This window comes from Orcinus orca, chromosome 12 (genome assembly GCF_937001465.1).
Source record: "Orcinus orca chromosome 12, mOrcOrc1.1, whole genome shotgun sequence".
Lineage (NCBI taxonomy): Eukaryota > Metazoa > Chordata > Mammalia > Artiodactyla > Delphinidae > Orcinus > Orcinus orca.
The window spans coordinates 34,146,567-34,173,068 of NC_064570.1; the positions used below are offsets into that span (position 1 = coordinate 34,146,567).

At 39.0% G+C, this 26,502-nt stretch overlaps 1 protein-coding gene across 1 annotated transcript; it reads left to right on the plus strand.

Moving 5' to 3' along the window:
* Positions 1-21,793: 21,793 nt before the first annotated feature.
* LOC101288198 (protein LEG1 homolog) lies at positions 21,794-25,161 on the plus strand. Its single transcript, XM_004263892.1, has 4 exons — positions 21,794-21,911; positions 22,231-22,415; positions 23,306-23,406; positions 24,915-25,161. Exons 1-4 carry the CDS (start codon positions 21,794-21,796, stop codon positions 25,159-25,161), a joined length of 651 nt encoding a protein of 216 aa, XP_004263940.1.
* The last annotated feature ends 1,341 nt before the right edge of the window (positions 25,162-26,502 follow it).

Genomic DNA, 26,502 nt, shown 5'->3' on the forward strand with positions numbered 1-26,502 from the left:
ACACACACATTCTCCTGTTCTCATGCCTTCAATTTTGTGCTCTATTGATTTAAATGTCTTCGGTCTTTTAAAACTATATTGAACCAGAAGAAGTACTGCTACCCAGTCATTTTGGGCTCCTATATTTTTTAATCACCAAAAAAAAAAAACAGATTTTGTATTTCTTAGGTGACTGATGTTCATTATCCAAGGGAATTAGGATTGCTGGTATACACAGGGAATGAGGAGAAATCGGTCTGTTTTCCAGGTTACTATCTAGTTAACATCTTAGTACTTTTATAACTAGTGATAAAAATTAATAGGAGAGTTCTGCAAACCAAAATGAGCAGGACTACTATATTTCAGAGACTTCAAGAATACAGGTTTGAGTTGTTCCACAAGTTAAACAACCAAGACCAGAACTTTGAACGATTATGGAAAAATCAAACTTTAACTTTCCCATGACCACTTGTAATAATGGCTACTATAGAAACCAGGCATATTTTTTTCTTTCTTGATAATTTATATATTTATATATTTTAACTGGCTTCTTCCCTATTCCCTCTCGTATTATTTTGTGCAAGTTTGACCTAAAATACTAGTGGTTGTGTTATAGAATGTCGAAGGAGGAGTTTGATTGAACTAGAAGGGGAAGGATCATTAATCAGAAATGGGTACAGAGATTGAATGACAAAACTTGGGTTCCCTACCTTCTGGAGAGAGGAAGAACCTATATTCTTTTGTAAGAAGGTTGGCGCCGTCATGTTTGATGGAACATGATGTTTTTATGGGTATTTGAAAGGATAGGATTATGCTTACATATGCTGAGTTGACAAATGTATGGACTGTACAAATATGTTCCCTGTTGTTAGTTCATCATCATCTTTAATCCCTTCGACTGAAAGGGGAAGACATTTCCTTGATTCACGTGTGAAGGAAGTTCTGGATACAATTACCTCATGAAGAGGTACTCGTGCAGGATTTGTAAGGTGGAAGAGAAGAAGCAGCAGCCCTCATTCTTCTCTTACAGATGTGGGCAGATATTCGGGCAGGTTGCTGATGAGGTCTGCATCAGACTCTGGGAATTCTCCGATGAAAAACTTATTTCAATATCAAAAGTTACCTTAGGTCATAGGGGGCATTTTTATATTTGCATCCTCCTGATCATTGGACCTTGAGGTTGTGCTTCCTGGACCCTGAATAATGGCCCCCAAAGATGTCCACACCCTAATCCATGAAACCTGTGAATATATTACCTCGTATGCCATAAAAATTCAGATTGCAGATGGAAGTAAGGGCACAGATCTCCAGACGGGGATATTATTCTGAATTATCCCAGTGGGTCCAATCTAACCACATGAGGTTTTAAAATCAGAGAACCTTTCCTGGCTGGGTTAGAGAGAGATGTGAGGACAGAGGAGGGATCGGAGGGATGCACAATGAAAATCCTGCCATCGCTGGATTTAAAAATGCTGGACGCAACTATTAAAGAAATTATATTGAAATAGTTAGATATTTGCACTTGTACGACAAATCACACGACTGTGAAAACTACTAATGAAACCTGATAAATGAGTATTTTCCTAAAAACTGAAATAGCATGGGAAGCATTGCCTTTGGTGACATCATTTTCCAAAATGATAAAAATATACAATTCTGAACAAAAGTATACACAGTTTTCCTTTGAAATGTGTGGTCATTATACTTTTGGAAAATTAAGCACATTTTTAAAGTATAAAAATATTTTATATATATAGACAATTACTCTCTAAACTCAAGAAACATGAAAAGGAAATCAAAAGAAATATAAAATAAATAAATGTATTTTAATATGTCAGTGCTGAAGCACAATCACACCACTTTAAATAAAATCATCTTAATATGACAGCTATAAATGCAGACCCATATACCCATATATATATTTGTACTAGAAGTAAAAATGCCATCAATGGCTTTTCTGTCAGCGATTTCTTTTTTCCAACATTATAAAAACTCATCACTCAACACCATATTGTAACAACCTTCTCTTGAATTACCTCATAGTGGCACTTATAGAAAACAAAATGAATATTTAATGTACAACAGATCATTTCTATTTAATGGAATTAAGATCTAGGCCCATCCACTCTGGAAAACAGTATGGAAGTTTCGCAGAAAACTAAAACTAGAATTACTATATGATCTAACAATCCCACTTCTGGGCATATATCCAGACAAAGCTGTAATTCAAAAAGATATATACACCCCTATGTTCATAGCAGCACTATTCACAATAGCCAAGATATGGAAACAACCTAAATGTCCATTGTAAGAGCAATGGATAAAGAAGATGTGGTACATATATACAATAGAGTACTACTCAGCCATAAAAAGGAACAAAATGATGCCATTTGCAGCAACATGGGTGCTACTAGAGTTTATCATACTAAGTGAAGTAAGTCAGAAAGAGAAAGACAGATACCATATGATATCACTTATATGTGGAATCTAAAATATGACACAAATGAACCTACCTATGAAACAGAAATAGAATCATAGACATAGAGAACAGACTAGTGGTTGCCAAGAAGGACGCGTTTGGTGGAGGGATGGAGTGGGAGTTTGGGGTTAGCAGATGTAAGCTTTTATATATATAATGGATAAAAAACAAGGTCCTACTGTATAGCACAGAGAACCATATCCAATATCCTATGATAAACCATAATAAAAAAGAATATGTAAAAAAAGATGGTATATATATGTATAACTGAATCACTTTGCTGTACAGCAGTAATTAACACAACATTGTAAATCAATTATACTTCAATTTTAAAAAAAAAGAGCTAGGCTCAGAATTGCCTATTTTCAGCTACATGAGTACTTAGCTGAGTATGGATGTAGGATAATTTTTGTGTGTGTGTCATTTCCCTCTGTGTGTCTGGAAGTCTTTCACCCTTCCCTCCATACTAAATGACATTAGCATCCCACCCTAGGGAAGAGAAGCACCCTCAGCAAGGACCCCTTCCTTTCAAACCTATGTAGATATAAATTGGGAATTACTATTGACTTTCCTCTCCTACTAAGATGCTTTTACTTTGTATTATCAGAAGACTCTGTACTCACATGTATGTAAGCATTTACAACATGAGCCTTGTTCATTTATCTACTTTCCTAAACTGGACAAAGTTCCACCATAGTAGGAACTATGCCTTTTTCAATTTTTTGTTCCCAGTCACGTACACAGTACCTAGCTCATATTAAACACTCAATAAATTTTTGCTTAATTACTGGAAATTGAACAGATGGAAACATTTAAAAACCAATGGATGGAAGTGATCTTGGCCGGTTCCTCAGGCAAAGACTCCTTAGTCCTTGCCCAGGATTTGCTGTTCCTCTTTATGGACACAAAATTTACTTTGTTTTTATGCCCAGCATTGATTGAACTTAGGCACTTGGTTCACATTAATCAAGCCAAACAAAACAAAACTTTATTTTAAACACAGGATTGATTTATATATTTACAACAGATAAGCCAGCATGGCTGTATATTCATGCTCTTTAGGCGTGACCTTTTGTCCCTGCAGAGAACTCTCCAGAGGAAGTCAAACTCCTTCACGGACAGAGAACCTGGACAAATAAATGGCTTGAACCCACAGGTTTGTATGATTAAACTAGGGTATTCTGATGCATTCTCATTTCCTTAATGATCAATTAATAAGAAGATTATGACATTTCCCTCTGGCCTTTTTAGAACAGGAGACATACTGATTTCTTTTTTCAGAATTATTCTAAATACAGCTTCTTCTGTTAACACAATTCTTCAAAGTGTCATAAGCTTTCTTTTTATTTCTGGCATGTCTTAATTAATGATATATTGTACACTTTTTGAGGTGGTAGGACTTTCCAAAATTTTAGGATGACCTCCCCAAATAGAGATCTGATGTATATAAGTTATTTATCATTGGAGGGGGACCTTCAAGATGGTGAGGAGTAAGACGAGGAGATCACCTTCCTCCCCACAAATACATCAGTAATACATCTACACGTGGAACAACTCCTACAGAACACCTACTGAACGCTGGCAGAAGACCTCAGACTTCCCAAAAAGCAAGAAACTCCCCACGTACCTGGGGAGGGCAAAAGAAAATAGAATAAACAGAGAAAAAAGAATAGGAACGGGACCTGCACCTCTGGGAGGGAGCTGTGAAGGAGGAAATGTTTCCACACACTAGGAAGCCCCTTCACTGGGGGAGATGGGGGTGGGCAGGGGGCACGCTTCAGAGCCACGGAGGAGAGCACAGCAACAGGGGGGCAGAGGGCAAAGCAGACAGATTCCCGCATAGAGGATCGGTGCCGACCAGCACTCACCAGCCCGAGAGGCCTGTCTGCTCGCCCGCCGGGGCGGGCGGGGCTGAGAGCTGAGGCTCGGGCTTCGGAGGTCAGATCCCAGGGAGAGGACTGGGGTTGGCTGCGTGAACACAGCCTGAAGGGGGCTAGTGAACCACAGCTAGCTGGGAGGGAGTCCGGGAGAAAGTCTGGAACTGCCTAAGGGGCAAGAGACCATTGTTTCAGGGTGTGCAAGGAGAGGGGATTCAGAGCATCTCCTAAATGAGCTCCAGAGACGCGCGTGAGCCGCAGCTATCAGCGCGGACACCAGCGACAGGCATGAAACACTAAGGCTGCTGTTGCAGTCACCAAGAAGCCTGTGTGCAAGCACAGGTCACTATCCACACCTCCCCTTCCAGGAGCCTCTGCAGCCCGCCACTGCCAGGGTCCCGTGATCGAGGGACAACTTCCCCGGGAGAACACAATGAGCACCTCAGGCTGTTGCAACATCATGGCGGCCTCTGCCACCGCAGGAGGGCCCCATATTCCAATTATAACTACCATAGCCCTCCCTTCCCCTGGCCTGAATGAGCAAGAGCTCCCAAATCAGCCTCTGCTTTAACCCAATCCTGTCTGGGAGGAAAGAGATGCTGACGGCGACCTTTATACAGAGGTGGGGCCAAAAGGAAAATTGATCTAGCTAGACAGATAAACAAAGAAGACATAAATTATCAATATCAAAATTTTATGAAGGAACATCACTACATACCCTATAGACGTTAAAAAGATAATAAGGAAATATTATGAGCAAAATGATGCTAATAAACTTGACAACCTAAATAAAATAGATTCATGAAAAGATACCATTTACCAAAACTGATTGAGCAGACGTAGAAAAATGAATAACACTATTATTTATTAAAAATTTTGAATGCTTGATGTAATAACTTCCCCAAACAGGATAGATGGCTTTACTGGTTGCCTTCGTCCTTCCAGGCTGCTATAACAAAAATGCCATAGACTTGTTGACTTAAACAAGCATTTACTTCTCAGTTTTGGAGGCTGGGAAGTCCAACCTCAGGGTGCTGAGAGATTCAGTGTCTAGTGAGAATCAGCTACCTGGTTCATAGAAGGCCATCTTCTCTCTGTGTCCACACATGGCAAAAGGAGGAAGAAGGGACAAGAGAGCTCCCTGGGGTCTCTTTTATAAGGGCACTAATCTTATTCATGATGATTCCACTCTCATGACCTAAACATCTCACAAGGCCCTCTCTTCCTATTATCATCAAACTGGGGATTAAGATTTCAACATATGAATTTGGGGACGGGGGGACACAAACTTTCAGTCCATAACATTTCACCCCTGGCCTCCCAAATTTATGTCCTTCTTACATGAAAATTATATTCATTCCATTCCAACAGCCCCAAAAGTCTTAACTCATTTCAACATCATTCTAAAGTCTAAGTCCAAAGTCTCATTTAAATCCAATATGGATGGGACTCAAGGTACGATTCATCCTGAGGCAACTTCTTCTCTAGCTATGAACCTATGAAACCAAAGAAATGATGTATCTTCTAAGACAGAACAGGCATAAAATAGGCATTTCTATTCCAAAAGGGAGAAATGGGAAAAAGAAAGTGGTAACTTGTCCCAAGTCAGTCCAAAGCCTAAAACCTAAAAGGGCAAACAACATGAAATTTTAATGCTTTTTGATTTGATTCTTTGCCCTCTGGACTCTCTGGAGGGTCAACATTACCCCAACAGCTCAGGCAGGGGTCCCTGCTTATTGATCACTTATTGAAAATGAATTATTTTGATTTATAGGGCAGAGCTAGTGATGGAAGTTAATCTTGTAGGCATTTTTTTATCTGCGTAAGTAACAGCATAAAACTGGGGAGCCCGCAAACTGAAACCACTACCTTTGAGAACAGTGTATTTGCATACATTTTTCAGAATACATCTGTTAATCTGAATTTGAATTGCACATTAGTGCAGGAGAAAAAGCCAATTAGGATGCAGTGTCTGAAGATTTCTTGCCCTCCAAAAATAAATTCTGTCTCTGTCTGCTTCTTACTTATATCCTTAAAATCATTAATTAAGTTTGGGGTTAGGAAAGATTTACAATTCATGTGAATCTGCTTTGACAGTTATATTCTTTGTGTTAACACATTCATAATAAGAGAAATGCAAATTAAATACATACTGGCACACCATTTCTCTACTCCGAAATTAGCAAAGTGAGAAAACATGAAATCTTTAGTAGCAGTAGCAGGGCAAAGCAGTACAAGACTCACAGAAGAATCTGGCCATATATAACAAAGCAACATTTATCCTCACTTTAAAAAAGCCTTTTTATTTGGCTATGATTATAGATTCATAGGACAGTGCAAAAAAATGTACAGGGAGGTCTCAGGCACCCATCACCTAAACTCCCTCAATGTTAAGATTTTACATTATCAAAACCAGGATATTAATATTGTTTCAGTCCACACAGCTTGTTCAGATTTCATCAGTTACAGCTGTACCCATTTGTGTACCTGCATGTGTGTGTATCTCTGCAAATTTATCACATGTGTAGCTTTGTGCAATTACTACCACAATTAATATACTTAACTGTATCATCATCACAAGACTCCGTCCTTCTACCTCTTTACATCTTCACTCACCCTATCCCTTCTCCTGCCCAAACCCTTGGCAATGACCAACCCTTTCTTCATGACTATACTTATGTTATTCCACAAATATTATCAATATATAAATGGAACCATGTAATATGTTTTCTTTGAGACTGGTTTTTTTACTCAGAATAATTTTCTTGAGACTCATTCAAGTTGCTTGTTCATCAGTAGTTTGTTCCTTTTTATTGCTGAATAGTATTCTTTGACATAGATGTACAGTTTGTTTATACATCTATCCACTAATGCTACTTGGGTTTCTGGCTGTTACAAATAAAGCTGCAATAAATATCTGTGTACAAATTTTCTGTATGAAAATAAGTTATCATCTCCCTGGGACGTATACCTAAGAGGTTAATTGCTGAGTCATATGGTAAATCCATTTTTAGTATTAAAAGGAACGGTCAAACTATTTTCCAGAGTGGTTTTGCCATTTTACATTCCCGTCAGCAACATATGAATGATCCAATTCTAACATCCTAACTGGAATTTGTGTTATCACCACTTTTTATTTTAGCCATTTTGATAGGCATGTAACGATATCTTATTGTGTTTTTAATTTCAATTTCCTCAATAGCTAACGATGTTAAACATTTTTTCATGTGCTTATTTGACATCCATATCTCTTCTTACCTAAAATGTCCTTTTATGCCTTTTGCCCATTTTTTAAAATTAAAAAAAAATATTTTTGAAGTAGAGTTGATTTACAATGTTGTGTTAATTACTGCTGTACAGCAATGTGATTCAGTTATACATGGTATATACATTCTTTATATATATTCTTTTCTACTATCCTTTATCATAGGATATTGAATATAGTTCCCTGTGCTATACAGTAGGACCTTGTTGTTTATCCATTCTACATATAAAAGATTACATCTACTCACCCCAACCCCCTCCCCCTTGGCACCACCAGTCTGTTCTCTATGTCCAGTGATTCTGTTTCTGTTTCATAGATAAGCTCATTTGTGTCATACTTTAGATTCCACGACATCATATGGTATTTGTCTTTCTCTTTCTGACTTACTCCACTTAATATGATAATCTCTAGTTGCATCCATGTTGCTGCAAATGGCATTATTTTTTCTTTTTTATGGCTGAGTAGTATTCCATTTCATGTATGTACCACATCTTTTTTATCCATTCATCTGTTGATGGACATTTAGGTTGTTTCCATGTCTTAGCTATTGTAAATAGTGCTTCTTTTGACCATTTTTAACTGGATGTGTTTGTTGTTTTGAGAATTCTTTATATAGTCTAGATATAATTCCTTTTTAGATATGTGGTTTGCAGATATTTTCTCTCAGTCTGTAGCTTATCTTGTCTTCATAATAGAATCTCTCACAGAGAAAAATTTGAAAATTTTATGTTCAATTTTTCAATTTTCCTTTTAAGACTTATTCATTCTCTCAACAGAATCTTTCAGAGGACATTTGTGGGGTTTTTGCTGAGTCCAATTTATCGAATTTCCTTTTATGAATTTTCACTTTTAAGTGCTTTTGAAGTCAAGTCTAAGAACTTCTGCCTAGTCCAAGATTCCAAACATTTTATCCTATGTTTTTCTAGAAGTTTTATAGTTTTATGTTTTACATTTATGTCCCTGATATACTTTTGAGTAGATTTTTTGTGGAAGGTGTGTAGACTAAATCAAGGTTTATTTATTTGTCTGTGGATGTCCAGTTTTTCCAGCACCATTTATTCAAAAACTATACCTCCTTTATTACATTGCTTTTGTAACTTTGTCAAAAAATGTGCATAATTTGTGTAGATTTATTTCTAGTCTCCCTATTCTGTCCCATTGATTCATGTGTCTATTCTACCAGCAGTACCACACTGTCATGATTCCTGTGGCTATGTAGGAAGCCAAGAAGAATGATTCTTCCCACTTTATTCTTCTAGTTCAAAATACCTTTTAGCTATTATAGGGTCTTTCCCTTTCTGTAAAAATTTTAGAGTAAGATTGCTTATAGCTATTTAAAAAAAACTACATTTTGATATGTTGGTAACAATTATATTAAACTTACAGATAAATTTAGGAAAAACTGACATCTTTACTATATTGAGTTTTCCAAACCACAAACATGATATGTCTCCACAAGCATTTAGGTTTTCTTTGATTTCTTTCATCATGTAGATTTTTTTACATGTTTTCTTAGATTCAAACCTAAGTATTTCATTTTCTTTGGAGCGATTGTAAATGGTACTTAAAAAAATTGGTTTCTACTTATTAATATATAGAAATGCTATTGATTTTTGTTTGTTAATCTTGTATCCTGGGTAATTTTCTTGTTGTCCTTCTGTTATTAATTTCTAGCTTGATTTCACTGTGGTCAAAAACCATACTCTCTATGATTTCAATTCTTTTAAGTTTGTTAAGGTTTATTTTATGTTCAGGATGTGTTCTATCTTTGTGACTCTTCCACAGGCACTTGAAAATAATCTGTATGTTGCTGCTATTGGGTGGAATGTACTATAAATGTCTATTAGATCCTAAAGCATTTATACGTTGGCTGTTTTAAAATCTTTGACAGATAATTCCAACATCTGATTTGCCTTGGTATTGACATTGATTGTAATTTCTCATGAAAATAGTGGTTTTTCTGGTTCTTAGCATATCTGGTGATTTCTACTGTGTCTTAGACATTTTGGTTATTATGTTAGAAGATTCTAAGGCCTATATAAATCTTCCATTTTAGCAGGGAATAGCCCTGTTTAGGTTAAGCATATGAATCTTGTCTACTCTTGTAGTCTTTAATCTTAATGACATTTTTCTCAGCTCTTACAGTGATATTCTGGTCTGGTGGTTATTCTGGTGCTGTTGGGCTCCCACTCAATCTCTGCTGGTGCTATCTGTAAGGTAGAGGTCACTTCCCTGAGGCACCTGTAGGTGACCATCTAGGTGGGGCCAGAAACTGCAGGTGTGGAGGCCATAGAGACACAGGGCTTCATGCTACTGTCCTTTTGGAGGGTAGGACTGTACATTCATGCCTTGGCTGTGGAGCGGAAATTGAAATGGAATGGAATTGCCTCCTGCCACTTTGGCCAAAAAAATCGAAATGACCACTCATAGGATATTGGTTGAAAAAATATTGAACATCTGCACAGAGCAATGCTAAGTAGCTAGCAAAAAAAATTAAATAAAAAAGATCTCTATGAGGACATATAGAGTAATTTCCCAGGGAAAAAAACTAAGTGAAAAAAATCAGGAAACCAAAGAATAAACATAATATTCTACATTGTGTAGAAGTATGGAATAAATAAGAGATAGATACAATAATATGGAGATAGATAAATAGACAGATAAATATGGATGTAATATAGATATATTCATTTAAAAAAAACACAGAGAAAGGATAAACCAGAAACTACTTAATTGGTTACCCATGATGTGTGAGCAAAAATGCGTTGGGAAGAGGTAGGGAAAGAAATAAAAATTTGCGTATATATTTTCTCAAAGTTTTGATATTTAAAATGTTAATAATCTATGTTAAAAATAAAATTAAATGAAGACAGGTTAAAAACAAAAGACTGAATCCTAACATATACAAATTAACCTAATAACATATCAAAACGATAACACATACTCAGGCTTCACACATACAAATATTGCCTTTGATTACACCGCTAGAATTTTACAGCAAGAGAAGCAGGTTAATTACAGTTTTTATATTATCTTTATTCAATTTTACATCAGAGATGATAACTAAAGTGCAAGAATCCTAATTTTGTGCCTGCAATCTGTGATGTAGTAAACCACCTCATGTCCTGGAAGATTATAAATGATGTCCTTAAGTAATTTTTCGGCTACTTCTGTTTCAGTGTCAGCACACATTTAGATCACTGTGTCATCCCTTTATACAAAGCACCAAGTTTATTTTCTCAGGTAAATTTGAAGACAGTTCAACAGATTAAATGATAGAAGACACATTGGATTTAGCAAAGAAAATGTGGGTGAAAATATTTAATGCATGTTTACTGATAGTTAACCAAGAAAAAATATTGTCAAATAAACTTTCAGTGGGTTTCACTTCCAGGTTATATTAAATTTTTGCATAAATTAGAAGTGGTTAACAGTTGATAGCCAAACTTTCTTGGTTAACAGTACCTGACAGGGGTCTCTTCAGTGAGGCTGAAGAGAGTTCTTCTAGAAGTGTCTTTTCCAAATAGACAAAATTTCCTGGTAGCAAAGTGTAACTCTTAATGCCTTCCTCTCCCAAGAGCACACTGTGAGAAGATTGCTCTACCGAAGCATTGTTAATTTTTTTTTTTTTTTTCGGTACGCGGGCCTCTTACTGTTGTGGCCTCTCCCGTTGCGGAGCACAGGCTCCGGATGCGCAGGCTCAGCGGCCATGGCTCACGGGCCTAGCCGCTCCGCAGCATGTGGGATCTTCCCGGACCGGGGCACGAACCCGTGTCCCCTGCATTGGCAGGCGGACTCTCAACCACTGTGCCACCAGGAAGCCCCATCGTTATTTTTAATAGAAACAATTACGCCTTTGCAATATATAAGTGTTTCCCTTTTCATCAGCTATGGGCCAAAAGAAACAGGAATCAAGTGCGTTGGGTATCCCACGACTATCTCAAAAGTTGAGAGTTTGTGAGTTCCAAAAGGATCTCACAGCAATGCTTTTGGCCAAGGTATTTGGAGGGCATCTACAAATTTCGCCAATTGAGTCTTAATAATGCATAAGTGGAGACTTCCCTGGTGGCGTAGTGGTTAAGAATCCACCTGCAAATGCAGGGGACACGGGTTCGAGCCCTGGTCCGCGAAGATCCCACATGCCTCAGAACAACTAAGCCCATACACCACAACTACTGAGCCTGCACTCTAGAGCCCGCGAGCCACAACTACTGAGCCCACGCACCACGACTACTGAAGCCTGCGTGCCTAGAGCCCGTGCTCCACAACAAGAGAAGCCACCGCAATGAGAAACCCACAGACCGCAATGAAGAGCCCCCAGCTCGCCACAACTAGAGAAAGCCCACACACAGCAACAAAGAACCAATGTGGCGAAAAATAAATAAATAAAATTTAAAAATAATAATAATAATGCGGGCTTCCCTGGTGGCGCAGTGGTTGAGAGTCCGCCTGCCGATGCATGGGACACGGGTTCGTGCCCCGGTCCGGGAGGATCCCGCATGCCGCGGAGCGGCTGGGCGCGTGAGCCATGGCTACTGAGCCTGCGCGTCCGGAGGCTGTACTCCGCAACGGGAGAGGCCACAACAGTGAGAGGCCCACGTACCGCAAAAAAAAAAAAAAGAAATAATAATAATGCATTAGTGCATTCAACTAAACCAGAGGGTTAAAGATGATAAGTGCAGTGAAATAGTTATAAAACTGGCCAAACAGCACAAACTTAAAGTACTTGGCCAGTAAAATGAGTTCTTCAATCACTATGAAGTTTTAGAGGAGTTCCCCAGGTAGGGATAATCTTTTCCAAAAGGACTTTTACCACGGAAGAGGCAGTAGGCTGTTTACAAGGGAGGGATTCAGTCTGATGTGAAAATATACAGATTGTAACTAAAACATTTTTACCCGTGAGACAAAGGAAGTTATATGAAATCCATTTTCTAGACTTTGGTCCGTTAGGCAGTTTAAAATGTCTAGGAGCAGTACGAGCAGGCTTCTCTGTGTTGTACTTCAGATAAGTGGGACAAGTAAGACAGGCACTTTTTGTGGCCTTATTAATGTTTCTCCCCCAATATTGATTCATGAAGGCTATCATTTTGACAGTGGTGAAGGGTGGGAATTTTAGAGTCTCCAGTGGGACTGGGTTGTTGTTTGGTCAACCCAGAGCTTTCTTTTTTTTACCAAAACAACAACTGTTAAATTTACAATCTTGTTTTTCCTTTCCTGAGGCCAACTGTTGGGCTTCTCTAGCCAGTTTTTCTAAGTTACCATTTGGGGGCCTTTGGAACATAACAGAGGTTTGGCTGCTAATGCTACCTTTAAGAGCAGCATTCCTTGTGGAAATATTGGCAGGGTGATTTTACTTAGCTAACAGAATCAAGTTTAGAATGCCCTGGAATCTTAATAATAGCTAAAGTTGCAGGTAAAAGTATTGCATTCAATAATTACTGAATATAGGGGCCATTTTAAATTTTCTTTCCACAGAATGTAATTCCTCAAAGCCCCATCACTGAGAATCAGAAGGACACTGGAAAGCATAATTAGAAGACTGAAAGCTCATAAAACACTTAAATTTATAATCTCTTTCCAATATCCTGGCTTATTGCAATAATAAATGAAACTGGGAGGATTTTGTTTCATTTAAGAGCCTTCATTTCCTGGAGTTGAAGATTAAGAATTTCGGCAGTCTTCCTTTGAGGTGATTCATCTAGAGTATGAGACAGCTGGTTTGCCAGATTAACTGACTCTAGAGTAGACCTAGTTTCCTATTCCATCCTGGTCCTTTTTACTATAAGGGAAAGGTCCCAGTTCAACTCATGAATAAACATAGAGTTAAAAACTACCTAGGTGGAATCAACATCTAAAGGAAGGCCAGAATTTTCTTTAAAATCAACCTGAAGTTGGTTGTAATTGTCATAAACATGTTCATCAGATTTTTGTGTGCAAGCCTGAATTTTGTTCCAATCAACAGGCTTTGGAAAAACCCTAGAAATCGCTTGATGAAGTCACCTAGAGATAGCTTGAGCCTGATCATATAGTAAGTTAGTGGGCTGATCTCCCAGATGTCATTCTAGAGACCTTTCAGGATTTCCCTATTAGCAGGTTTTATGCAATGCTGAGCCTGGCCTTCACCAGCAAGCATATGAACTAGCTAATATAAGTCAGAGAAACCAGTTTGGTAAGTTTGAATGACAATATTAAATTCCTTAGCAAATCTGTGAGGATCTTCAGTTATTTGGGGAAAATCTTTGACAATGACTTGCAGTTCAAATTTAGTGCAGGGAATATAAGAAATTAAGGGTTTGCTCTCTGGATCCTCCGAAGGCTTAATTTTAAAGGGACAGAGGGGCTTCCGGGAAGATGGCGGAAGAGTAAAACGCGGAGATCACCTTCCTCCCCACAGATGCACCAGAAATACATCTACACGGGGAACAGCTCCTACAGAACACCTACTGAACGCTGGCAGAAGACCTCCTCAGACCTCCCAAAAGGCAAGAAACCCCCCACGTACCTGGGTAGGGCAAAAGAAAAAAATAAACAGAGACAAAAGGATAGGGACGGGTCCTGCACCAGCGGGAGGGAGCTGTGAAGGAGGAAAAGTGTCCACACACTAGGAAGCCCCTTCGCGGGCGGAGACTGCGGGTGGCGGAGTGGGGGAGCTTCGGAGCCGTGGAGGAGAGCACAGCAACAGGGGTGCGGAGGGCAAAGCGGAGAGATTCCCGCGCAGAGGATCAGGGCCGACCGGCACTCACCAGCCGAGAGGCTTGTCTGCTTACCCGCCGGGGCGGGCGGGGCTGGGAGCTGAGGCTCGGGCTTCGGTGGGAGCGCCGGGAGAGGACTGGGGTTGGCGACGTGAACACAGCCTGCAGGGGGTTAGTGCGTCACGGCTGGCCGGGAGGGAGTCCGGGGAAAAGTCTAGACCTGCCGAAGAGGCAAGAGACTTTTTCTTTCCTCTTTGTTTCCTGGTGCGCGAGGAGAGGCGATTAAGAGCGCTGCTTAAAGGAGCTCCAGAGACGGGCGTGAGCCGCAGCTAAAAGCGCGGACCCCAGAGACAGGCATGAGACACTAAGGCTGCTGCTGCCGCCACCAAGAAGCCTGTGTGCGAGCACAGGTCACTGTCCACACCCCCCTTCCAGGGAGCCTGTGCAGCTCGCCACTGCCAGGGTCCCGGGATCCAGGGACAACTTCCATGGGAGAACGCACGGCGCCCCTCAGGCTGGTGCAACGTCATGCCGGCCTCTGGCGCCGCAGGCCCGCCCCGCACTCCGTGCCCCTCCCTCCCCCGCCCCCCCCCCCCACCCCGGCCTGAGTGAGCCAGAGCCCCCAATCAGCGGCTCCTTTAACCCCGTCCTGTCTGAGCGAAGAACAGACGCCCTCCGGCGACCTACACGCAGAGGCGGGGCCCAATCCAAAGCTGAGCCCCGGGAGCTGTGAGAATAAAGAAGAGAAAGGGAAATCTCTCCCAGCAGCCTCAGAAGCCGCGGATTAAAGCTCCACAATCAACTTGATGTACCCTGCATCTGTGGAATACATGAATAGCCAACGAATCATCCCAAATTAAGGAGGTGGACTTTGAGAGCAAGATTTATGATTTTTCCCTTTTCCTTTTTTTCCGTGTGGATGAAAGGGTCTTGGTGCTGCAGCCAGGAGTCAGTGCTGTGCCTCTGAGGTGGGAGAGCCAACTTCAGGACACTGGTCCACAAGAGACCTCCCAGCTCCACATAATATCAAACAGCGAAAATCTCCCAGAGGTCTCCATCTCAACACCAGCACCCAGCTTTACTCAACGACCAGCAAGCTACAGTGTTGGACACCCTATGCCAAACAACTAGCAAGACAGGAACACAACCCCACCCATTAGCAGAGAGGCTGCCTAAAATCATAATAAGTCCACAGACACCCCAAAACACAACACCGGACATGGACCTGCCCACCAGAAAGACAAGATCCAGCCTCATCCACCAGAACACAGGCACTAGTCCTCTCCACCAGGAAGCCTACACAACCCACTGAACCAACCTTAGCCACTGGGACAGACACCAAAAACAACGGGAACTACGAACCTGCAGCCTGCAAAAAGGAGACCCCAAACACAGTAAGATAAACAAAATGAGAAGACAGAAAAACACACAGATGAAGGAGCAAGATAAAAACCCACCAGACCTAACAAATGAAGAGGAAATAGGCAGTCTACCTGAAAAAGAATTCAGAATAATGATAGTAAAGATGATCCAAAATCTTGGAAACAGAATAGACAAAATGCAAGAAACATTTAACAAGGACCTAGAAGAACTAAAGATGAAACAAACAATGATGAACAGCACAATAAATGAAATTAAAAATACTCTAGATGGGATCAATAGCAGAATAACTGAGGCAGAAGAACGGATAAGTGACCTGGAAGATAAAATAGTGGAAATAACTACTGCAGAGCAGAATAAAGAAAAAAGAATGAAAAGAACTGAGGACAGTCTCAGAGACCTCTGGGAAAACATTAAATGCACCAATATTCGAATTATAGGGGTTCCAGAAGAAGAGGAGAAAAAGAAAGGGACTGAGAAAATATTTGAAGAGATTATAGTTGAAAACTTCCCTAACATGGGAACAGAAATAGTTAATCAAGTCCAGAGAGTCCCATACAGGATCAGTCCAAGGAGAAATACGCCAAGATACATATTAATCAAACTGTCAAAAATTAAATACAAAGAAAACATATTAAAAGCAGCAAGGGAAAAACAACAAATAACACACAAGGGAATCCCCATAAGGATAACAGATGATCTTTCAGCAGAAACTCTGCAAGCCAGAAGGGAGTGGCAGGACATATTTAAAGTGATGAAGGAGAAAAACGTGCAACAAAGATTACTCGACCCAGCAAGGATCTCATTCAGATTTGATGGAGAAATTAAAACCTTTACAGACAAGCAAAAGCTGAGAGAGTTCAGCACTACCAAACCAGCTCTACAACAACTGCTAAAGGAACTTCTCTAGGCAAGAAACACAAGAGAAGGAAAATACCTACAATAACGAACCCAAAACAATTAAGAAAATGGTAATAGGAACATACATATCGATAATTACCTTAAATGTAAATGGACTAAATGCTCCCACCAAGAGACACAGATTGGCTGAATGGATACAAAAACAAGACCCGTATATTTGCTGTCTACAAGAGACCCACTTCAGACCTAGGACACATACAGACTGAAAGTAGGGGATGGAAAAAGATATTTCATGCAAATAGAAACCAAAAGAAAGCTGGAGTAGCCATTCTCATATCAGACAAAATAGACTTTAAAATAAAGACTATTAGAAGAGACAAAGAAGGACACTACATAGTGATCAAGGGATCGATCCAAGAAGAAGATATAACAATCGTAAATATTTATGCACCCAACATAGGAGCACCTCAATACATAAAGCAAATACTAACAGGCATAAAAGGGGAAATCGACAGCAATACATTCATAGTAGGGGACTTTAACACCCCACTTTCACCAATGGACAGATCATCCAAAATGAAAATAAATAAGGAAACACAAGCTTTAAATGATACTTTAAACAAGATGGACTTAATCGATATTTATAGGACATTCCATCCAGAAACAACAGAATACACATTTTTCTCTAGTGCTCGTGGAACACTCTCCAGGACAGATCATATCTTGGGTCACAAATCAAGCCTTGGTAAATTTAAGAAAATCGAAATTGTATCAAGTATCTTTTCCGACCACAACAGTATGAGACTAGATATCAATTACAGGAAAAGATCTGTAAAAAATACAAACACATGGAGACTAAACAATACACTACTTAATAATGAAGTATTTAATAATACTTTAATAACTGAAGAAATCAAAGAGGAAATTTAAAAATACCTAGAAACAAATGACAATGGAGACACGACGACACAAAATCTATGGGATGCAGCAAAAGCAATTCTGAGGGAAGTTTATATCAATACAATCCTACCTTAAGAAACAGGAAACATCTCGAATAAACAACCTAACCTTGCACCTAAAGCAATTAGAGAAAGAAGAACAAAAAAACCCCAAAGTTAGCAGAAGGAAAGAAATCATAAAAATCAGATCAGAAATAAATGAAAAAGAAATGAAGGAAATGATAGCAAAGATCAATAAAACTAAAAGCTTGTTCTTTGAGAAGATAAACAAAATTGATAAACCATTAGCCAGACTCATCAAGAGAAAAAGGGAGAAGACTCAAATCAATAGAGTTAGAAATGAAAAAGGAGAAGTAACAACTGACACTGCAGAGATGCAAAGGATCATGAGAGATTACTACAAGCAACTCTATGCGAATAAAATGGACAACGTGGAAGAAATGGACAAATTCTTAGAAATGCACAACCTGCCAAGACTGAACCAGGAAGAAATAGAAAATATGAACAGGCCAATCAGAAGCACTGAAATTGAAACTGTGATTAAAAATCTTCCAACAAACAAAAGCCCAGGACCAGATGGCTTCACAGGAGAATTCTATCAAACATTTAGAGAAGAGCTAACACCTATCCTTCTCACACTCTTCCAAAATATAGCAGAGGGAGGAACACTCCCAAACTCATTCTACGAGGCCACCATCACCCTGATACCAAAACCAGACAAGGATGTCACAAAGAAAGAAAACTACAGGCCAATATCCCTGATGAACATAGATGCAAAAACTAAGTGTCCATCATCGGATGAATGGATAAAGAAGATGTGGCGCATATATACAATGGAATATTACTCAGCCATAAAAAGAAACGAAATTGAGCTATTTGTAATGAGGTGGATAGACCTAGAGTCTGTCATGCAGAGTGAAGTAAATCAGAAAGAGAGAGACAAATACCATATGCTAACACATATATATGGAATTTAAGAAAAAATTGTCATGAAGAACCTAGGGGTAAGACAGGAATAAAGACACAGACCTACTAGAGAATGTACTTGAGGATATGGGGAGGGGGAAGGGTAAGCTGTGACAAAGCGAGAGAGGTATGGACATATATACACTACCAAACGTAAGGTAGATAGCTAGTGGGAAGCAGCCACATAGCACAGGGAGATCAGCTCGGTGCTTTGTGACCACCTAGAGGGGTGGGATAGGGAGGGTGGGAGGGAGGGAGACGCAAGAGGGAAGAGATATTGGAACATGTATATATATAACTGATTCATTTTGTTGTAAAGCAGAAACTAACACACCATTGTAAGGCAATTATACTCCAATAAAGATGTTAAAAAAAATAAAAAATATAAATAAATAAAGGGACAGATTCTGACAAGTTCAGAGGAAAAGGAAATGGGGAGAATTTCAGAGAAAGGGGAAGTTGGGTGAGAGTGTTATCATGGGGGAATTGAGGGTATAGAGGAGGTGTGGGTGGTGTAGAAGGAAGGGGGATGATGGCTTCAGAGGTGGAGTCTGGACAGGGAGAGCCGGGGAAAGAGACAGGTGGTGCTGAAGGAGGAACCAAGGGAGAAGAGCATGAGGCTTTGGGAGACATTTTATCTTTTTTTAATTGCTTGTCTCAGTTCATCTTAAAATCTTAATTTGCAGAGATACAATTTTACACTCCCAATAATATTGGGAAGCCTCAAAATACCAATTGAAATAAGCATTTCACTCAGTTCTGGAAATTTTTAAGCTATTGTAGTCCAATTTGGTTTTAAGAAAATTGTTTGGAGATTTCAAAAATTCCCCATAATGGCCATTGATATTTTTTTTTCTTTTTTTTTTGTGGTACGCGGGCCTCTCACTGTTGTGGCCTCTCCCGTTGTGGAGCACAGGCTCCAGACGCGCAGGCTCAGCCGCCATGGCTCACAGGCCTAGCCGCTCCGCGGCATGTGGGATCTTCCCGGGCCGGGGCACGAACCCGTGTCCCCTGCATTGGCAGGCGGACTCTCAACCACTGCGCCACCAGGGAAGCCCCGGCCATTGATATTTTTAATTGTTGTTTGGCCAGATTGATCCGTTTAGTTGCAAATGTGCACGAGGAAGGACCACTGTTTTTAAATATAAAATTGGCTGGAGTCCGGGGGGAGGGCGGAGGGCACTCTTAAAATTCTTAGGTAACTGGTATCCCATTTCTCAGATGTTTTTCTTTAGAGTGAAAGTGAGGTAGGAGGTAGATGGGCCCCAGGGCTGAGCAGCTGGGGTTTGTCAAGCGGAGTAAATCAGAGCTTTGTTTTCCCTGACACTCCAAGGACAAAATTAGTGGCAGGAGCTGAGCCCTGCTGGAGTAAAGAGATAAGACGACCACATCACTTCTGAGGTCAAGGAAACCTCCCCAACTGCACATGTACAGGAAGGCTCCTTGGGGGGTCAGAAACGGAGGGAGCACCATTCCATAGTAGGTGTTTTAAAGCCTCCCATAAGCCTCCGCTGGAATCCATCTTGGCAAAAAGATGTGTGCAAATATTGGATAGGGCCCTAAGATAGGTCAGATATGAGAAAAGAAATGAGATAATTGGCCAGAGGAGAACAAAGACTGAGAAGAACTGCCCCTATATAAATGATTTGACTTGCTCTTTACTATACTTCTCCTCATTAAGGAGGACACCCACGCCATTCCTCTCCAGGTGTGTATTCTGTTTTGTTTCTGTCTAAATAAACTCTTTCTCTGTGTGCTCTCCCACATGTTGTGCTGTGTCTCTATTAATAAAATTTGTACCTGTTTTTGCAGTTTTTGCCTCCTTGAAATATTCTTGCTTTTAAATGGGGCAAGAGCCAGGGCAACTTTTCTTCTAGCCTCTAGCCCCTGGTGGTCTAGCAGATAGGATTCCTGGTTTTCATCCAGGCTACTCAGGTTCAATTCCTGGGCAGGGAACTAAGATCTTGTTTCAAGACGAGTAACTGCTGTCTCTCTGAGATCAAAGAACAATTTTCAAGCAGCTTGAAGAGCTTACAGCTCAAACAACTTACAAGCCTAATACCAGCCAATGTTAAAAAACAGCTTGGTCCCAGAGAAACCAGGCTAAAAGTCTTTTCAGCCAATTTCCAGAAAATAACCGCTTCTAAAGGAATAAGTCAAAGGCTAAAAAACCAACACGATTTCAGTGAAGCAAGGGATTCTTTCCCCTGTCCCAAAAGAATGGGTCTAAGGCATTTCAGCCTGCTTCAGTTGAAACAGTCTAATCTCAAAATCACCAAAATGCCAAACAAGTACTTTCATATAGAACAAGGACTTACGCAGAAAGACGAAACTTAAAATAGATCCCAAATAAAGCCTACAGAGCATCAAATGCAAAGAGAGCATGAGCTCAGATCTAGAAGGAAGACATACCTTCAAACTCCAGGGTCACTGAGAAAGCAGTGAGTGATAATGGGGTCAGTTGTGTGTACCACACCTGTTTGCTCACAAGCCCAGAGCCTTTGAGGATCTTCTCTGGTCCCTGCATGGACCACCAAGGTGTTGACCAAATAAACAAATAAATAGACAGCCAAATATTTCTCTAGGGAATATGGGTTTTTTCAGGATCAGCAGAGAATTGCAGTTCAGGGTCTGCAACCATGCAAAACAACATGCAAGTGCCCGCATGGCAAGGGAAGGAGCACACTTTTATAGAAGAAAAAGGAAGTTGGGAGGGCTATAGTAAGCAAAGAATCCATGGCTTTTCATTGGCTGAATCCTTGTGAGGAAAGAAAAGGAGTTTTTCTTCTTCCAGTTGGGATCTGCTAACATTGCAAGGTGTGAGAGCTCTCCATTCTGGTCTCCCAAATTTTAATTTAATTTAATTTGGGTTTCTGGTTTTTTTTTTAATAAATACATTTATTTATTTATTTTTGGCTGTGTTGAGTATTTGTTGCTGCGCACGGGCTTTTCTCTAGTCGCAGTGAGCAGGGGCTACTCTTCGTTGCGGTGCGTGGGCTTCTCATTGCAGTGGCTTCTCTTGTTGTGGAACACGGGCTCTAGGCACGCGGGCTTCTGTAGTTGTGGCTTGCGGGCTCTAGAGTGCAGGCTCAGTAGTTGTGGCACTTGGGCTTAGTTGCTCAGTGGCATGTGGGATCTTCCTGGACCAGGGCTCGAACCCATGTCCCCTGCATTGGCAGGCAGATTCTCAACCACTGCGTCACCAGGGAAGCCCTGGGTTTCTGTTTATTAATTTTTTTACAACAGTGATGGGAAGGCTGACACAATTCTTTATAAGAAAAATATTTTGTGCATTTCTGTAAACCTAACGTATCTAGTATATCTACAGCTTAAAAATGAGCCTTGTAGACCCAGCCCTTGATCCTTTCTCTTTAGCTGATCCCACCCAAAGGGCAGACTGTGGCCATGAATCTGGGGATCATCTATGTATCTCTGTGGACAGTTGGTGGGCTGGTGAGTTTAAGGTAACAATCAAAACTCAAATTGATGACCTTTCCTCAACGAATCAATTCAATCTAGAATCCCAATTATAGAAACAAAAATAGAAATGAGAACTACTGCTTTTACAAAAAAAAAAAAGGAAAAATCTCTTTGACCCAAATATTGTGAATGTTTTGACATGAGGTTTTAGACACTATTTTAAAAATTAGTAGTTAATTTATCCAATTATGAAAATATCAATTAGAGAAAACTAGTAACCTCAAAACTTGCTTTAAATACATGGGACAAAAGTAGGAATTTGTAATACATTAATAACTTTTTGTTTATACAGACCTTAATTATTATCTCTCTGCAATACCCTTCCTTGCTATGGTTGATTCTGGCATAATGGGAATATCATCAGACAATGTCACCTTTCTGCCACCATCCAAGGATCAGATGAATTTTTGTTATAATGTTTCTAGCTGTTATTCATCCTTTCCAGATACAATGAAAAAATGGAATAAATTTTACCAGGTTTTGGCGGGGTTTTTTTTAGGGTTTTAAGTAATACTCTTCGAGAGTAGTCAAGTAAATTTTGAATAATATTTAATGTAAGATTTTTTATGCATCGAACAGTATGTTCCTAAGGAATAAAGTTCTAGTATCTAAATCTTTATTAGGATGACAACAATATTCATATGAGTAGATTACTGCATGACATCATATCTCATTAGCACCCACATTAATATGAAGACTGCCCTATCCATTCTTTTCACACCAAATAAATTATATTCAAAACCTGTAGAAATTATGTCTTCATAGTGCATGTTCATCACATTTTCAGGTCAAGTGAGCAGTAAACTCTATAAATACTACTAGGGAATAGATTGCGGTGAATTTGATCAGCTTATTTCAACTCACTTTATAAACCATCACCTGCGCTGACTAAAATGATAATCTGACAATCAGAATCAAATGTTGATGTCCAAAGTGAAGTGTCACGAGTGAGAGAGTAAATGACCAAAGATCAGGTTTCCCTTTAGAGAACTTGTTCATTATACTGCATATGATTAGGTGAAAATACTCTTATACCTCCTCCCATTTCTGACTTTTAAAACTTTGTGGAAAGTTCATTGCACGGCAAGAGAAAAACAAATAAATGAAATACTACAGTATAAAATTCTGAGCATTTCAAAACCATATGGTTTATTTCTTTCAAATGGATTCAGTAATACTAGTAATTATTATAGCTAATATTAAGCTCTTTGGGGAGAATTAAGCATTAAGTTTTTTATACTTTAACTCTTAAGTGTTCTCCCCTCATTTAGAATATTGAAAAATTATATTTATAAATAGAATTGATTTTCAGAAAGAGAGATTGTTATAATTGCATAAATATTAATAACATTTTCCTTCTTGGATAGCAGGTAAAGTCGTATTCCAGAAACTTTGATGACCTCTTGAAGTACTTATGGGTTGCACATGTCTCATCCCTGAAGGTTGTTCATGAAAAATTTCACAGTAGGTAAGAATGGATCTAAAGTTATTTTTTTAATCTTACACTATCTTTCTATCTTACACTATCTTTTTCACTGAAATGTTTTTCAATTTACCTATATGTCAACCATTGGGAAGTATTATGATAAAGATAAAACTGATAAGAAAACATTTTACTGGATAAAACTTGAAAGTATTTTATAAGTAGGTATATTTCCAGACCAGGTGATACAGATAATACAGATATAACATTATTCATTACAAATTAAAAATGAAAATTTCTTTGTCAATAAGAAGAGAAAATGGAATGTAAATTGAAAACAGTATGGAGAGTCCTCAAAATATTAAACATAGAACTACCATATGATCCAGCAATTTCACTTCTGGGTATTTTTCTGAAAAAAAAATGAAAACACTAATTTGAAAAAAATATATGCACCCCTCATGTTCATTGCAGCATTATTTGCACTAGCCAAGACATGGAAACAACTTAAGTGTCCACCGACAGATGAATGGGTAAAGAAAATGTGGTATATATACACGGTGGGATATTATTCAGCCGTAAAGATGAAGGAAATTTTGCCATTTGCAATAACATGGATGGACTTTGAGGGCATTACTCTAAGTGAAATAAGTCAGACAGAGAAAGACAAATACTGTGTGACCTCACTTATATGTAGAATCGTTAAAACAAAACAAAACAAAAACAAAACCCCCAAAAAACAAAAACCAAGCTCATAGACACAAAGAACAGATTGGTGGTTGCCAGAGGTGGGAGGTAGGTGAAATGCGGGAAAGGGGTCAAAATGTACAAATTTCTAGTTATAAAATAAATGTCATGAAGACATAATGTACAGCATGGTGACTATAGTTAATGGTATTGTATTGCATATATGAAAGTTTCTAGGAGAGTAGATATTAAAAGTTCTCATCACAAGAAAAAATTTGTAACTGTGTAGAGTGACTAATGTTAACTAGACTTGTGGTGATCATCTTGCAATATACACAAATATCAAATCATTATGTTGTACAACTAAAAAAAAGAGGAAAATTGTCTGTCTAGTATATATCATTAGAAAAAAATATCAAACTACCTGAAAATCAGGAAAAATTCTCTATAGGTTATTTCATTTTTCAGTGGTTACCTGAAATGAAAATCATGTGTTCTTAAAGAGATATCCAAATCCAGCAGAAATTGAAATTGCTAATCCTCTTTGATTTATATCTTTACATTTTGAAACAATGAGAGTTGGTCACATTCCGGAGTTTATGCAAGTAGAGCATGTTTTATGAAAAAGGCAAAACATTTGACTAAAAGTACATATTTTCTGGGATGATAATTTCTAGATTTAAATTCTAAGAACATCTCTTCAAAGTTTCAAATCTAGGGGCTAAATCAATACCATGTTTTTACAGTCTGTAATCTAAAAAGTAGAATAATGTAGTTTTGAAGAAATTAGCTGTTTTGTAAGTTCAGTTGGCAAAGTTCTGAGTAGACTAATTCTAAATACATACTCCCCCTCACTTGTCTATTAGGTTACAACATTACTCTAAACAAGAAGCAGAGTTTGAAAGCAGCAGGGCTTTGTTTATGGATTATTTAGCTCCACCCCTCTTCCCTTCAGCTTTGATTAGAACATATGGACTCCAGAAGGGCCTGCCAACACAAATGCTTGTTAGTGGGAATAAAGCCCCCTTCATCAGTGACTTTACAGGCTTTCAGAACACAGTCCTGCTTGGTGTAAATTTTCTCCACAAAGTGTATAAGTATACAGGGAAGTGACACAAAGACTTTATTTTTTTTGTAAATTCTATATGTTGTGTTGATTTCATAGGTAATGAAATATCATTAGAATCATAATTATGAATCACTACAACAGATCGTCTAAAGAAAGAAATGTTGACTTCCTGTACGTATCTGTTTCAAAGTTTTCACAATAACCTTTGTAGGCTTTTTTTTTTTAAATTTATTCTTGGCTGTGTTGGGTCTTCGTTGCTGCTTGCAGACTTTCTCTAGTTGTGGCGAGAAGGGGCTACTCTTCGTTGCGGTGCACAGGCTTCTCAGTGCGTTGGCTTCTCTTGTTGTGTAGCACGGGCTCTAGGCGCATGGGCTTCAGTAGTTACAGCACGCAGGCTCAGTAGTTGCAGCGCACGGGCTCTAGGGCATGCGGACTTCAGTAGTTGTGGCACGTGGGCTCAGTAGTTGTGGTGCACAGACTTAGTTGCTCCATGGCATGTGGGATCGTCCTGGACCAGGGATCGAACCTGGGTCCCCTGCATTGGCAGGCAGATTCTTAACCACTGAGCCACCAGGGAAGTCCTCTTTGTGGGCTTATGATGGGTTTCCTTTAATGGGACATATTATAGGCCCTCCCTTACTTAGCATGTCCTCTCTTCTGGGGTCTTCACACAAAAACAGCAGATCAGTACCACCACATTTTAGTTTGACAAGGAGATAAGAGAAACCTCTATTTATTTCTTGGATAAGTTTTGCTATTTTATTTTATTTTACTTTGTTTTAAAATGAAAAATATAATAATGATACTTGCCATGACTAACAGAACCATGAAATAATTTTATGTGAACTTTCTTCAGCCAGTTCTACAGATTATAGACATAAAGAAAAAAATCTGATCCCCTAAATTTCTGGTTTTGGAGGAAGTATATTTCTCCAAAATTTCCAAATCCTAGGCTTACTAATAGTGGAAAACAGAAGAAATCACATAATGGTAAATTTGAAAATTACTGTATCATTCAATTTCCCAGATACTATTTACCATTTACCCTTGTTCTATTGAGGAAAAAAATATATATATATTTTTTATATATTTATATATATATATATATATATATAAAATTTCTATTCCCTAAAGCCAAATTCAGAAATAAGATATGAGTCAAAATAAAAATGAATGCATTGTAAATTTAAAATTGTGTATGCCTTACTTAGGGTAACACGATATTTGAATAAATAAACTTTGAATTATAATGGCAAAACTCAATAGGATTCTATTTCTCCCTCGCATAATGATTCAGGATGTTTACTCAGTTGAAAGGAGGCTTTCTTCCATGGTAATTCAGGGACTTAGGATCCTTCAGTCTGTGGCTCCGTCAATCTTTACAG